The sequence below is a fragment of the Macrobrachium rosenbergii genome, chromosome 6, assembly GCF_040412425.1.
Source record: "Macrobrachium rosenbergii isolate ZJJX-2024 chromosome 6, ASM4041242v1, whole genome shotgun sequence".
NCBI classification, from domain to species: domain Eukaryota; kingdom Metazoa; phylum Arthropoda; class Malacostraca; order Decapoda; family Palaemonidae; genus Macrobrachium; species Macrobrachium rosenbergii.
The window spans coordinates 2,671,330-2,687,812 of NC_089746.1; the positions used below are offsets into that span (position 1 = coordinate 2,671,330).

General features: G+C 44.3%; 1 protein-coding gene across 3 annotated transcripts in view; it reads right to left on the minus strand.

The window, feature by feature from the left end:
* Positions 1 to 16,483, minus strand: part of Bulli (regulator of MON1-CCZ1 complex protein bulli) — a 441,067-nt gene that overhangs the window by 395,885 nt on the left and 28,699 nt on the right. For all 3 annotated transcript variants that reach the window (XM_067104768.1, XM_067104769.1, XM_067104770.1), the window contains exon 2: positions 4,864 to 5,019. In XM_067104768.1, the coding sequence (XP_066960869.1) occupies positions 4,864 to 5,019 (156 nt within the window). The remainder of the gene's footprint in view (positions 1 to 4,863; positions 5,020 to 16,483) is intronic.

The following is a 16,483-nucleotide window of genomic DNA, read 5'->3' on the forward strand; positions in this document are numbered from 1 at the left end:
AAACCTACCGATCCACCGAGAATCTCGCCCGGAGAGAGCCCAAACACCGAAAGATTAACTATTAATAAGCCACAAGAGGCGGAGAACCGATAGGTTTATATGAAACCTACCGAATTAACGAGAATTCCGCCTGGAGACGGAGTTTGGCGGAGTGAAATTGATAGGCGTATATGTGAAACCTACCGATTTATCGCCGAAAGAGCGACTATTAATAAGCCACATGAGGCGGAGCTTGACGGAGGTAAAACCGACAGGTATATATGAAAACCACGGATTCATCAGGTAGCCTGCTCGGGAGAGCATAGCGCATAACGCAATCTGCCGGGTGCCAAACGACTAATAATAAGCCAAAGGAGGCGGCGTTTGGCGGCGATAAAACCGACTGGTGTAAATAAAACCTACGGATTCATCAAGTAGCCTGCTCGGAGAGAGCATAGCGCACTTTACAACCTTCGAGTCAAGAATAAGTCACATGAGGCGGAGTTTGGCGGAGACGAAACCGACAGGTATATATAAAATCTACGGGTTCATCAAGAAGTCTGCTCGAGGAGAGCATAGCGTACTTCATAACCTTCCGTGCCAAACTATAAATCCAAAACAGACTGCGCACCGGAATGGGAGCTATAGACTCCGTGACCGCTGGTTTGTTGCAGGATAGCGGAGCATTCCTGCACTTGACAAAACCAGCCGAAAACGTATGAGAAAAAGGGCATGCTGGAACGGATGCGGAGCAGAGTACCGTAGCAGCCATAGCCTAGTCAGACCAGGAAAACCCCGGAGAAAACCGAAGAGAAAACCGGGCTAACAGGACAAAACTCATAGACATAAAAACAGAGTCAACGGAACATTCGAGCGATCATATTTGAATAAAATGTGGGAAGGTTATGAACTGTTGGAAGTGGGCGACTCGAGCCAAGAGAGGAAAACCCCGGAGGGGATATCCTGAACAAGTGATAGCGGTGTGGGGAATAAACGCCGACCGCTAAACACTAAAACCGCCGCAGCAGTAAGCAAGGAGAGCGCCCAACAAGATAACGAAACACCGAACAGGTAGTAGCAAAGAGGAGGGGAACGCCGAAAAGTAAATAAAGCAGAAGACAGTTAGGTGGAGAACGCTAACTGGCCTCGTAGGATGAGATCCCAACAGTGAGGTGCGAACATGTAGGAAGCACCACGAAGGGAAATAGTCGACGTAAAAGGAAGGGGGAAGGATAGGCCAGGAGGTTGGTAACCCAAAGCAGCGACCAGGGGTGGGACAGCACTCCCGGGCGCCCAGAGATTCTCATAGATCCCCGCTATGTAAGCTGTGTTTGCACGACAAGAGCGAGAGAAAAAGAGAGGAAGGGCAAAAACCTCTACGGCCAGGAGAGCAATGAAAGATAAAAGGAGTGTGAACGGGAGTGGGGAGAGCACTCCTGGTCACCTCCAGGTCCAGGTGGAGTGCCAACTCAGACACACCGAGGGACAATCAATCAATGCAGAGGAGGGGATTTAGGCTACAACATAAAATAAGGATAATTGCTCTCAAACCTTGGAAAGTTAACAAACTTTGAAAACAAACCAAGGGGAGAGAGAGCAAAGGATAAAAGGGAGAGAAGGGGACTCTCGAAACCACAAATAACATATATATAGTCGGTAAAAGAAGTGTGAACAGGAGTGGGGAGAGCACTCCCGGTCACCATTGGTAAGCAACCCAAAGAAGGATTGAACTAGGATAGGCTACGCAGGTAAACCCTCGCTATTCCAGCTTAACTTATTAGGAACATTAGCCTAAGTGAAAAGCCGAAACAGGGAGAGGGTGGACGTAGGCAATATATCCAAGCCAAAACCAAACAAAGGGAAGCACCAGACATAAAACACACATGTACAGAACGAGATCACCGACATGAAACTCATACGTACAGATCGAGATCGTCCCCTCCTTAACGAATTTTTCCCCGAAGGGAAAAAGTGTTATAGCCAACCCCTAGGCTAACCTAACTGCAATGCAAAGGAAGGAAGCCTAGGAGAGGGGTAAAGGCTTACCAATAACTCAAAAAAAAAAAATCATAATAAAACAAAATTGTCTATAAGGTACATGTAGGAGGATAGGCAGGCCCAACACAACATGGATGTGAAGGGACATGACCGACCTCCAGTTAAATGAAAGTATCCCAAAATTAACAAAATTCAAAAGCATCCAAGCACAAGGTCAAAAATTAAATGTAACAATGAAAATCATGTTCCCATACACTAGAGAAGTGAGTCTAAAACAAGGCAAAATAAAGCCAAAATAAGAAGCGAATAGGCCCGAGGGGGAACCACGTAGCCTAAACAGCAAGACAGCACTTGACCAGGAAGGGAACACAAAATTCACAAAATAAACAAAATTATAAAAACAAAGTAAAAACCGTAACAGTACCAATGAAAATAAGATCCCCAAAGGCTAAGAGAAGTGAGTGACAAAAACAAAGCATAATGAGGCCATGATAATAAGCGAATGGGCTCGAGGGGGAAGCTCGTAGCCTAAACGCTCAACAACACTTCTCGTAATGAAGCCACGATAAAAAGCGAATGGGCCCGAGGGGGTAGCTCGTAGCCTAAACGCTAAACATCACTCCCGTAATGAAGCCATGATAAAGGCGAATGGGCTCAGTGGGTAGCTCGTAGCCTAAACGCTAAACATCACTTCCGTAATAAAAATCACTCTCGTAATGAAGCCATGATAAAAAGCGAATGGGCCCGAGGGGGTAGCTCAGAGCCTAAACGCTAAACAGCACTTCGTAGTAAATGGGTACAGAACAAACAAAAATTAATCAAACCCACTAAAGTTAGGGATCATTAATGGTAAAATATCCCAAATAAAAAGGGATACAAATAAAAACACAAAACAAACATGCCGACCCAAGACCAAGAGAGGTCAAGAGACAGCGTGAGAGGAGATCGAGACAGGCGTATAAATCCCTTTAATTATTAAACTAAAGGAAAATAAGAAGCCTCAATCGCCTAAAAAACAACAAAACACTGGTACTCAAGTAATTGAAGAAGAACCTTGCGAGGATGCCATAAAAATCCAAAATAGAGCACAAAATAAGGATCACAACGAAATTACGTGTGAACGAAATTACGTGTGAACGAAAAAACGTGCTAAAATGGAATGCGGCTAGTGTTGCCTTGTATACAGTCCATGAGTAGTGCATGGGCTTGTATCGGCACCTCTCTCGTTGGGACTTTTGACATTGGGAATCTCTATAGGATAAGGTTCCGTGTTTTTGTAGTTCACCCTTTTCCATACACGACTCCATCTAGTGGAGCTCGCTCTGGGGTAGTAACTCCAGCATTTCATTTAGCTTTCTCTGGTATCTAGCAACGGAATTACCTAGAAATAAGTGCTGAATGGACTATTTCACCGGGTGACACGGGACCCCGATCCAGAAAATAGGACAGCTTCAATACTCAAAGAAAATGGCTCTGGTTGAATGTGGGGGGACTTGAGTTTAACAACCTCAACAACAACAGTCTAGCTGTAAGCCATATATTTCTATGGGCAATGTTGTAAGATTACCTTGAAATGATATTAAAGTGTTTTAGGATGATACAGTAGTTTAAGGTATATTTGGTGTAGGTTGATAGTTTAAGGTATACATTTCGTGTTTGAACCATTAAATATGCAGATTATGTCATTTTCAAGGCATCCAAAGGATTAAAAGTAATGTTTTCTTAGAATTTTCAACAATGACCATTTTACGCTGATTTTTCTTCACCCTCCTCCTGCAGGTGCTAGAACGGAACCCCCAGATGGGCTTTTAAATCAGGAACTGCCTATACTGGTCTTTCGTAACCACCAAGGCTCGTAAGTCTACCTTGACTGGGAACTACTATCATGGATATGTTTCATTAACAAGAAGTTAGGCTACCCCTATTTACCTTTTTGGTAACCTCAAATTATCTATCAATCTTCAAAAAACTAAATGACGGATGAGTTTTAATAACAAAATTGTCTAATATCACATGTTAGACAGGAAAAAACAGCACAGCAATTACAGCGTCGCCTAGCAATCTAATCCTAACTTCTCACCTTGCAGAAGACCTACTGGCTCCCAATTTTGACAAGCATAAGCCAACTCCTTAAAATTTTAAGGAACTAAAACTCTTCACTAGGTCTTAAAACTATGTACTAAACTTCAAAGTTATGATCGAATTTTTCTAAGCAAACCCTGGGGATAAGTGAACTCTGGAACAGACCAGAGTGTAAAAAGGAAAATAGCCAACATGCTCACTGTTGTCACATCTGTGCGAGTAGGTTGATGTAAAAACCATAGTAGTCAGTGGACAGGAGATAGAACCCTCTTGTCCTGAGTTCTTTATATTCTATCACTGTGCCAACAAGCACTATTCTGGCCAAGACCAACTATAAGATAATCCTTTTGAGATTGGTTGGTCTGCCTTATAGAGCCCTGGAGGGACCATGAGAGTGTAACTCCTTTGGTGAGAAACAGTGGCTACGCTATCAAAAAATACTAACACCAAAGTCGAGGTAAGCAAAGAATAGGGAAACTCAGGTGAAGAGAACTCAATATAGTACACACATTTACCATTTGAATAACAGATCGTGAAGTTACAGCTTCTGGGGTGTCACACAAGAATCCCCTCTTATGAGGAATTTCTCATTCTCATTGTAAATACTAATTACAGGTTCTTGCTTTAAACAATAAGTAGCACTAAGACTGTCTCACATTACAAAAAAATACTGTTCTGTTAGAAATCATGACTAAACATACATACTGAAGTTTGTGTACTAATTAGTTTACAAAATTTGAAAGGAAACATCATAAGCATATGGTGTAGGAAATAATGAAACAGACTAAACTTCTTAAATCTTACCACAGCATTCTTGCTCCTTTGTAGTGCCAAGACATTATGATCAGGAGAAAACTTGAGGGAAGAAATTGTGCCACGATCTTCCATTCTGAAAGTGTGATCCCTACCAACACCTCTTACAACAACACCGAGAGTACCACCCCCACGCACACTCAAAACCTAAAGAAATCATCTTCTTAATATAATCAATTCATATGCTATTTTACTTGTAACTAAACAAAAACAATTCTAAATACATTAGTAAGTGCTTCCTATGGCTTAAAACACTATGATAAATATAAATTTTTTTGTAACAAAATTAATTCTATTTTTTAATACAAACCAATATGTTTACTGTACATGAGCCTACCTATGTGATAATACCCAGAGATACACATCTGTGGCTCCCAGCACCACCAGTGATTGCCAGTCATTCTCCTGTGTTGTCTGGATTTGCCACAAGACTACTGGGGCCAACAGAAGAACCTTCTGTGTATTCTGTTCACTATTTCCACAAACTATTTTCCTCTTTTTAAAATAAACACAATCCCATCAGTTTACATGAGCCTGAATAGCTTTTTAATAAAAAGTGTGGGACTTGTGGATTGTAACTTTTTGCAATTGGGGAGCTGAAAAGAACTGCTTTGTGAATTTGATCCACAAACAAGTTCTGAAGGCTAAAAAGGGGAGACGAGCTAAAAATATATATTATTATCCCCTTCGATAAGTGCAACCACAGAGATCTATGCTCATAAAAGAGGAGAGATGAAGAGGAATAAGACTGAGAAGGCAGCTGCATTTCCTTTACGAGGCAATTAAGCATGGCCTGCAGACATTAAAGGGCCAAAATTCCGTAAGCTGAGAATACTGAAACAACCTCAATCCCATGACCCATAACTTTTACCTGAAATGCCTGAGCAATGGGAATGTTCTTGTAGCCATGAAGAATCATCTTTGTCAATCAAAAAGAAATGGTTGTTTTACTGACTTCAATATTTGATGTGCCTGACACTAGAAAATGACATTTTTATGATGAAATAAAGTTCTTTATATACTTACCAGGTAACTACATAGCTATTATGTTTCAATTATTGGCAGCTTAAATTTGAAAATTAAATGGTAGTGTTTAAATATTTTGGTGTAGGTAAACCCGCCCACTTTCGGGAAATAAGGTACAAGTTTACAGTGTAGAATGTTTATGCCCTATGCCCATGAGAGGGGAAGAGGAAGGGCTTTGATCATGTAGCTACGTGCTAAGTATATATAAAACTTTATTTTATCATAAAAATGTCATTTCTGGGTTATACGACCTGTGTCACCCGGTGAAATAACCATTCAGCACTTATTTCTAGGTAAATCCATTGCTAAATCTACCAGAGAAAAAAGCTAAATGCAAGCTGGAGTTACTACCCCCAGTGCGAGCTCCATAAAATGGAGTCGTGTATATGAAAGGGTGAGATTGTCACAATCACAGGCCTCCGCCCTGTAGACATTCCCAATGTCAAAAGTCCCCGAGAGCGAGGTGCCGATACAACGCCCGCACCACTCGCGGACTATCAACAAACCAGCGCCACCTGCGTTCCATTTTAGCACGAGTCCTTTTCCGTTGTGTTTTGGTTGGTGCACATATTTTGTGCCTTTTTCTTGAAGTATGGCTTCTTCATCTCAGGATGTATCTTCCCTAAGTTGAGTACCATCTCTTTCTTTTATTTTAGGCGGTTGGGGCTCCTTATTTCCTCCTAATTTTATAATTAGGGGACATATAATCCTCGCCGAAACTTCCTCCCGGCCTCATGTGACCTTCAGTCTCCACGGGAACTTTTTTTGCAAGTAGCGCTCCCTTCCATTTATTTATGCTCTTATTTATGCTCTTATGTTTTTATGTATAGAGAACATAATTCATATCGGTTTAATTATTTTAGTTTTGTTACCCTTCCTGGGGAAGTGCGGTCCCTTTGTCGTTTAGGCTGTGAAGTTTCCCCCTCGGGCCTATCCGTTTTTAATCAGTCCTATTTGTTTTTAGGGAGGACCCTCACCTCCTCCAGCTTTTGGGTATTTTATTTGAGATGGTACAGTTATGCCTATTAGTTTCATTTTATGTCTAGCGATTACGGATGATTTAGATATTTACGGATTTTGTTTGTTGTTATTTTTAGTGAAGGTCGCTCAATTTTCCATGTGATCATATCGTTGGGTTTGGTTCACCCTTCTACATCATGTCATTTATATTTGATTTTATTATTTATTTTACATTTTTGTGAGGTTAACTCTATAGGCTAGTCTGTTAGATACCGTGTTATTTCTCCTGAGCTAACCTCCCTGGCAGCTGGCAGGTATGTTAGGTTAGCCTAGGAGTAGCTATTGGGTCGATCGGTTCTCTTCCTTGGGAGGAAGGTTAGGTGTGTAGGAGGGCCTCATGTTATGCGCTCCCTGATGTTTGTTGCTTGGATGGGTGTCAGGCCTGGGCGTTGCCTCCTCTCCCTGTTTTGGCCTTTCTGTGTGGGCTCCGAGTCCTAGTAAGGTTAAGCTGAAATAGCGAGGGTCTCTTTTCGAAGCCTACCCTTGTAAAATAAGTCTTGGGCAGCATTCCAGCTTCATGTGGATTCCCCCTCTCCTACCACCTTCCCCCTTGGTTAATTTTCGCTGACATATTTTGTTAACTTACCAAGGCTTGAAGCGCTCTAGCCCTGATCCTTCCGTTAATAGCCTATATTCCTTACCCCTTTCCCCGCATTGATTGGTTCTCCTTGTTCTCTCTACCCAGGGCTTCCAATCTTAACCGATCTGGCACCCTGTCGAGAACTTGTCTGGTGTCTGGGGTGCCTCCCACTCCTGGCCACCATACCTTGTTTACCATTCCTTGCGCTCTTTGGCCTTTGAGGTCCCCTGTCCTCTCTTCTTCCGTGCTGTTCATACATGTTTGACCCCTCAGGAGAGAGAAGGGTGGCCTCATGGCGTCCGGGGTGCTCTCTCACTCCCTGGCCGCTGCTACGGGTCCCCCCTCCATTGGCCTGTCCCCTCCCTTCCCTAGCTGTCAGTATGAATGTTTTTCCCAGCCAGGTGTCGTTCTCAGGACAATCGCCAGTTTTGGGGAAAATATTGTTCTGTTAGCCAGTAGAGTTCTCCACCTGACTGTCTTCTGTCTCATTTTCACATGTCCGCTAGTGTTTATCCTCTGTTCTATTCATTTAGAACTTTGTTCCTTACCAGGTATCTATTTTTCCTTGACTAGTTTATTTATGTTTTCCGATAGGTAGTCGGGCTTTCTGTTACCCTCCTTTCTTAATACCATCCGGTGGGTATGGTGTGTGGTCGGTCGGTGCTCACCACACCTCCTCCGCCCGTCACTGTATCAACGAACGTACAGGACTCCCCCGCACCAAGCGGAAACTCTTTGACTGTTTAATCTTAAGTAAACCACTCACTGTATTTACTTGTTATTTATTGACGCAATGTTATTGGCGGACCTCTTGTTTCCCCCGGATTAAGCAGACAGGTCCCCCCGCTTTATTTTTATTTTTATTTTATTTGTCATGTATTAGCTGGTTGACCTCATCATTGTACGGTGGAATTTTCCGCGGGTCTGACCAGTCTTTTGCATGCCCAGTCAATCTTTATTATCCTAAGACTGCTTTGGGCGTGCCTTATTAGCATACTCATGTACCCATCCACTTACAGGTGGTGCGTTGTCAGGAGCAGGGGTGTACGGACCAAGTCCTCCAACAGACCAGTGGGTTGAGGTCTGTAGGTCCCACCCGGGTGCACCGTCCACGTGGGGGATCTGAGTCGTCTGGCACCCTGGATGGTTGTGAGTGTGCTACGAATTCTATGAGCGGGTTCTGGATGAATCGGTAAGGTCGAAATTTTCAGTTCGGTTCATAGTTCCTTGAGTTACGTCTCTTGTGGATAATTGGAAGATATCTTTTATAGTAGGAGATTTTGTTAGTGACATTCTCCTTCTTTCAGGTTGACTGTAGAACTCCCGAGACTCTTCGAGCTCTTGACCCTCAAGACCTGGGTCAGCAGCTTCTTGGGAGGAACGTCTGGTTGCAGGGAAGCCTATTTATGTCCTTTCCGAGGAAATCTGCAGTGTTCTCTTCCCCAGCGCCTGGATCTCAGCGTCAGTTTCGGACTCAGTGGTACGCGGTTTGATCGCTGGGATCCGGGAGATGACCCAACTCTCCCAGGAGGAAACGGCTGCATGCGGAGAGGTTACGGAAGATGTTGTTGGCGTTGAATGCCTGGAATTTGGAGCCCATGAACGCCAGACCTGGATCTCCAGGCAGGTAAGGGGGTAAGTGAGGCAGGTGATTACTTGTTCAGCTCTCCTTCTTCTTCTGCTTCCTCTTTCAGGGATTTGAAATCCTCTTGCCTTATGGACTAGTGCAAGGTCTACCATCCCTAAGGTAAAATCAATAAAGAAAAAGACCTTGAAAACCCAGAAAGTCCGCTCCGGGTTTCCTCAAGACGCCACGGGCTCCTAACCCCGTGCCATCTACGAGCAAGGCCTCTACCTCTGGGAAGGGATCAAGAGCTAAACAGAGTAAAGAGATTCCCCTCCTTCCTTTGATGTAAAAGCTTTTTTGGAGCTTCTTATGCAGAAGCTCGACAGGAGAGTTGACGACAAGCTGTCACAACTCTCATCTCAGCTGTCATCCTCCAACGCCTCGATCTTTCCCTGTCACAGCAGGTTAAGTGATTGATGGAACTTGATCTCAGGGTTCATGCACCAAGCGGCCAGTCCTTTGGATCCTTTCTGTCCCAGGGACACCTCCAGCCTTCCTCCTTCGATGGGGAATCCCTGGCGCTTAACCCTTTATGCTCCCCAGCATGAGGGTACCCTTACCATTGAGGGTCTAGGCACCCACAGGTTGGAGGAACTTGAGTTCTTCCCTCCCGGTCTGGAAATCCTTACCCAGGTTCCCCAGATTCTGGAGGAGGCATGGATTCGATCTGACAAGGTCCCCAAGGAGACTGTCATCTTCCGAGGGACCAGGTTCAGTCCTCTCTGCGAGAGACTGACTGGGGTGGCAAGCAGAGAACATAAATTGAGGCTCGGCCAAGGGTGCGTTCACAATGTTCTCTTTGGGAGGCTCTCCCAACACCTTGCACTACAAAGGTGGCCTTGCTCACTAGCCAAACGAGCATGGAGGGCAAACCCTTCCTCATCTCCGGGAGACAGATCCCACCTCTAGCCTTCCCCGAGATTCTGAGTTCTGGGAGGAGCTCCGGCCACCTTCAGGGTAAGAGGTTCGACCCGGACTGCGCTTCAAACCTTTTCAGCAGAGCAACTCCCTAAGATCCCGGATTCGCTCCTGAAGGCTGAAGCTGAGACTAAGGACAGGCTTAGCAGGTCCTTAAACTCTCTGACTCTGGCTGAGGCAACCGGTGGTATACAGCGAAGACTCTCTGTTTCAGGTCCTGACAAAATCCTCTTGGCAGGTTTTCAGCAGGACCTGTCCACGAGTTTCATCACAGCCTTCGGATGAACTGCCGGAAGCACATCTTTTCGGCAGCTTTATCCGTCATGAGCCAACAGGCTTATGAAGAGCTCCATCTGGGGAGCTAATCTCTTCCCAAAAGAGGTTGATGCGGTGAACAAATTAGCGACTAGGCCAATCAAAGTCTCCGCTCGATGGGGCCTTCCATAAAGAGGAAGAAACTAACGGAGAAGACAAGAACTCATCCCAAACTCCGGGAAGAGGAGAAGAAGTTTAAACAGCTCCCAACTCAGACTGTCTTGCAGGCTGTCCAGGGAAGCACCCTGGTCTGCCTTCAACCTCCCATGCCCAACCTCAGCCTCAGAGAACGTGCTGGTTCAACCAGCCCATCAGTCCCTTGGCTGCCCCTGAGATGTCTCTTCCCATTTCAATACTTCATATGAAAGCCACGGGGCATTTTCGGTCCATCCAGAATGCAAGGGAACCAGGGCCAGAGGTTACTTCTGTCAGGGCAGCACGGATCCTCCTCCTCCCGTAAGGAAGAGGGGAGGCAGAGGTTCCAGAGGAGGGAAGAGACCATCTCCCAGCCCAGTGAGATCTCTCAGGTAGGTGGGAGGTTACCTTCATGCTGAGGAGCATTTCAGGGACCAATGGACCTTCAGTCCATGGGCCCACAGCATAGTCTCCAAAGGCTTGGGGTGGAGTTGGAGCAGAGGTCCTCCCCTAGTCAGGTTTCATCAATCACCATCCAAAGCCCTGAAGGACTTGTGAAGGATCTATTACAAAGAGAGGTCAATAAAGAAAGCGAGGCATTTGAAGTTTCAAGGCAGACTGTTCAGTGTTCCAAAGAAAGGTTCCAGTCAACAGAGAGTAATTCTAGACTTGTTTGTCCAAATTTTACATTCAATGCGACAAATTTCGAATGCTTACAATCTCGCAGGTTCGGACCCTACTGCCCGTGGAGCCGTAACCACCTCTATAGATCTTTCAGACGCTTATTATCACGTCCCGATTGCGAAGGTTCTCTCCTTATCTGGGGTTCAGACTGGGAAAACAAGCATACTCGTTCAGGGTCATGCCATTCGGTCTCAATATAGCCCCCAGAATTTTCACCAAACTGGCAGATACCGTAGTTCAGCAACTACGGTCTCAAGGGATCATGCTGGCCGCATACCTGGACGATTGGATAATTTGGGCACCCAACGCCAGCGAATGCCGGAAAGCAACAGCCATAGTAATCGGTTTCTGGAATCACTAGGCTTCCAAATAAACGGGAGAAATCCACCTAGTAAGAGAGAGTCGCTTTCAATGGTTAGGGATCCAGGGACCTGGGTTCACACAAACTATCTCTTCCGCCAGCCAAACGGAGAGAAATAGCCAAGAGCAACCAGACAGTTCCTCAAGAACAAGAAAGCTTCCTAACCCGTACTCCAAGCAAGAGTCTTAGGCTCTCTTCAGTTTGCTTCAGTAACGGATCTTCTTCTGAAAACCAAACTGAAGGATATAAACAGGGTATGGCGGATCCAGAGCCAACGCGTCAGGTTCAGAGACAAGGTGTCTCTAATTTCTTAATTTTGAAAAAGAGACTCCGGCCTTGGACAACAGTCAAGAGCTTATCCGAATTCAGTACCTACTTCAATTTCCCCCTCCGGCATTAGTGATTCACACCGATGCTTCCTAAGCGGGTGGGGAGGATACTCTCAACACAAGAAAGTTCAGGGGACATGGTCCACTATGTTCCGCCAGTTCCATATCAATGCTCTGGAACCAATGGCAGTCTTTCTAACCTTGAAGAAGCTACGACCCAAACAGTCTGATCCATATCAGACTGGTCCTGGACAGCGCAGTAGTGGTGGTGCATTGTATAAACAGGAGGTTCCAAGTCGAGCTGGATCAACCAGGTTATGATAGCAATATTCTCCTTAGCAAACAAACACCGGTGGCATCTGTCTGCTACTCATCTGGCAGGAGTTCGAATGTCATTGCAGATTCCTATCCAGGACAACTCCGCTGGAGTGGTGAATGGTCCCTGGACAAAACATCATTCAAATGGATTTGCAGTCAGGTCCCAGGTCTCGAAGTAGATCTCTTTGCAACAGAATGCAACCACAAACTTCCCTGTTATGTGGCTCCCAACCTGGACCCTCTGGCTCACTCCACAGATGCAATGTCCATAGATTGGAACAAGTGGCGGAGGATCTATCTGTTCCCTCCAGTAAAAAATGAAAGTCCTTCACAAGCTCAGGACATTCAAAGGTCAGGTGGCTCTGGTAGCTCCCAATTGGCTGAAGAGCAACTGGTTTCCACTTCTTCTAGAGCTGAAGCTTGGTGTTTACAGATCCCCAATCCAAAACTGACGCAAATAGTACAAACTCAGACTGTGTCAGCTTCCTCAAGAGTTCAGAATGCCCAGCTTTATGGATTTCAGGGGTGAAGTTTGCAGCTCAGAAAGATGCTAATATTGACCCTATTAACACTTTGTTCCTAGAATCAGACAAAAGGGAATCCACTCTCAGACAATATGACTCAGCAGTTAAGAAATTAGCACTCTTCTTAAAAGAATCTGAAGCAACTATAATGAACTAACCTAGCAATCTCATTTTTTAGGTCATTATTTGAAAAAGGTCTTGCCTCTAGTACCATTACTACAGCCAAATCAGCTTTGAGAAAAGATGTTTTTACATGGATTTAATATTAATTTAACAGATTCTTATTTTCCTCAATCCCTAGAGCATGTGCTCGTTTGATACCAGTAATGTCCACACACAGTTTCCTGGTTCTTAAATGATGTCCTTAAATTAGCATCAGAAACTGATAATCAGAATTGTTCATTCTTAAGTTTACTGAGGAAGACCTTATTCTTAATTAGTTTAGCTTCAGGCGCTAGAATTTCCGAACTGTCTGCCCTGTCTAGAGAGCCCAATCATATTGATTTCCTTCCATCAGGTGAAGTGTTGCTAGCCCCTCATCTTAAGTTTCTAGCTAAGAATGAAGATCCTCGAGATAGATGGTCTCCCTGGAAGGTCGTTCCCCTCCCACAAGACCTATCACTATGTCTGGTCTTTACATTAAAGGCTTATTTAGACAGAACCTCTCAAATAACTTCCGGGGCCTCTGTTTGTGAGGGAAGGTGAGGAACTATTTCTATGAAGGCCATCAGACAACAGATCTTACATTTTATTAAACAAGCAAACCCAGAATCAGTTCCAAAGGTCCATGACATTAGAGTGGTGGCCACCTCCACTAATTATTTTCATCATATGAATTTTGAGGATCTTACGAAATATACAGGGTGAAATCTCCCTGGTTTTCAAACGCCACTATTTGAAATCCTTAGAAGCTCTAAAATTCACCACAGTGGCGGCATAAGCATTGTTCCTCCCTCTAATTAATTCCTTTTATATCTCTTTAACCTCGATCACTTTTCCTCCCACCTACCTGCCTCATTTATTCCCTTTACCATCACCTCCGGGTCAGGCATACTTCACAGCCTGTCTCCTGACCATGTTGCATTTTGTATGTCCCTGTTTTTAGCATTTAACACATTTTTCATGAATTAATGTTCTCTTGTCTTGCAGGACATAGTTCCAAAAACATTATTATAGTTTATGTATTTATATATAATTTTCAACTTGGATAATTAAAAATCCTTTGGAATTATAGTTTTATTTCTTTTCACGATGGTATTTTGATTCTCTGTTATTATTTCACCAGGTGAAACAGGAGTACAACCCAGAAAAAATTTTGACAAAGGAAAATCTATTTCTGGGGGAGATGAAGAATCTTGAGATGACCCACCTCTGTTCTTCCTTTCCCCTAGTTAAAATACAAGGAAAATTTTCATTCTTAGGTGGTGGGTGCTAACATGGAATGCAGGTGGCGCTGGTTTGTTGATAGTCCACGAGTGGTGCGGGCGTTGTATCGGCACCTCACTCTGGGGAACTTTTGACATTGGGAATGTCTACAGGGTGGAGGCCTGTGATTGTGACAATCTCACCCTTTCATGTACACGACTCCATTTTATGGAGCTCGCACTGGGGGTATTAACTCCAGCTTTGCATTTAGCTTTTTTCTCTGGTAGATTTAGCAATTGATTTACCTAGAAATAAGTGCTGAATGGTTATTTCACCGGGTGACACAGGTCTCACCCCAGAAACAGATTTTTCCTTTGTCAAAATCCTTTTTTTCTATAAGTAACTTACCAAGTAACTACATAGCTGAATCCACATTGACAGGAGGTGGGATGCATGGGCATGTACTCCTTAAAAAACACTCATGAATGGAGATGAATTTTAAATAGCAAGTAGTTAGCATTGATAAAATGTTAGTTGTAACCTACCTGGCGAAAGAGCTCCAGCAGGAAAGTACTGCCTTTGATGCGGCTCACCTCGACCATAGTGATGTGGCAGTGAAGCCAGAGGCGCCTCTACACCAAAGCACAAAATAAAACACAAAAGCCCTTGTCCTGGGCACAGTACCAAAACCAAGACCATAAAACAAGTTACACATACACCATATAAAAGACCAGTTACCATAACCCATTCATAACACAACACAACAAATGATGGGTACTCCAGGCACTCAGTATCCCCCAACTTCCCAAAACTCGACAACCTAAATTCAAGGTGAGTAGATAGAGGAATGTAAGAATACCACCTACCCTTCCTCCCCCAACACCATGCCAGCCACGGATAATGGGCCAAGTGTACTGCAGTTTTCATGAACAGTTTCGATGTCACGTAGATAAAAATTCGCAAACACTGATCTGCACCTCCAGGAGGTGGACTGCAAAATTGCAGAGGGATAAATTCTGCTTGAAAGGAATCGAAGTCGCTACCGCCCTAATTTCATGGGCTTTAACCTTGCAGATTGACAAGTCTTCCTCTTGAATCTTAATGTGCAACTCGGAAATCACGTCTCTCAAGAAGAACACCAATGCATTCTTGGACAGGTCGGATCTTTAACTGAACACCAGAGGTAGGGGGCATGCCCCTGATATTCTTAGTTCTCTTTAGATAATACTTTAATGCTTTTACTGGACAAAGAGTTCTCTCTTGGTCTGTAGGACCTAGAATGTCCGTTAAACCTTTGATTGTGAATGAACGGGACCAGGGAAAAGACAGCGTATCATTCTTCACTAAGAACTCCATAGTAAAGCAACAGACCGTGTCTCATGTGAATCCTACCTTCTTGCTCAGAGCCTGTAACTCACCAATTCTCTTAGCAATACAGGTAGCTAGAGTGACTAGAAATAGTGTCTTTCTTGTAAGATCGCTGAGGGATGTGGATTGAAGAGGATCAAAAGAAGTACCTGAGAGCCATTTTAAAACGACATCTAGGTTTCAGGATACAGAATCTGACCTCTCCTGTTTCGCAGTGTCTAGTGACTTGATAAGGTCACCGATGTCTTTATCAGTCGATACATCCAGACCTCTATGTCTGAATACAGAGTTGAGCATCACTCTGTAGCCTTTGATCATGGACGTAGCCAATCCTTGGGAAGACCTTAAAAATAGCAAAAAATCCGCCATTTGCACTACAGAGGTAGAAGTAGATGATACATTGTGTCTTCTGCACCAGCTGAGGAATATTGTCCATTTATTCTGGAAGATGTTAGAGGAAGACTGACGTCTACATCTCGCAACTGTTTCCGCAGCTGATCTCAAAAAGCCTTTTGCTCTGACAAGCTTCCTACCTGTCTGATGCCTGTCAGAGTAAGAGTGGATAGCCCTTGATGGAACTGGGGAAAGTGCAGTTGCCTGAGTAGATTTAGTCGCTGTGGAAGTAACCTTGGGAAATCTACCAGGAGATTAAGGAGATCTGGACACCACTACTCCTGTGGCCAAAAGGGAGCTACCAGGGTCGTCTACATGTCATATAGGAGAAATTTGCTGATTACGTCTCTCTTCATACTCAGTGGTGGAAAGGCACAGACGTCCAGGTTCGATCAGTCCTGGAGCATCGCATCCGTTGCCCATGCAAGAGGGTCTGGGGCTGGTGAGCAATACAAAGAAGTCGGTGATTCCTCAACGTTGCAAATAGATCTACTGACGGCTTTCCCCACCGTTTCCACAGGTCGGCGCATACCTGTGGATTCAGTGTCCATTCCATGGGTAGGACCTGTTTGCAACAACTTAATTCGTCTGCTATGACATTTAGTTTGCCCTGTATAAAGCGGGTGACAATCTTGGTTTGGTTTCCTT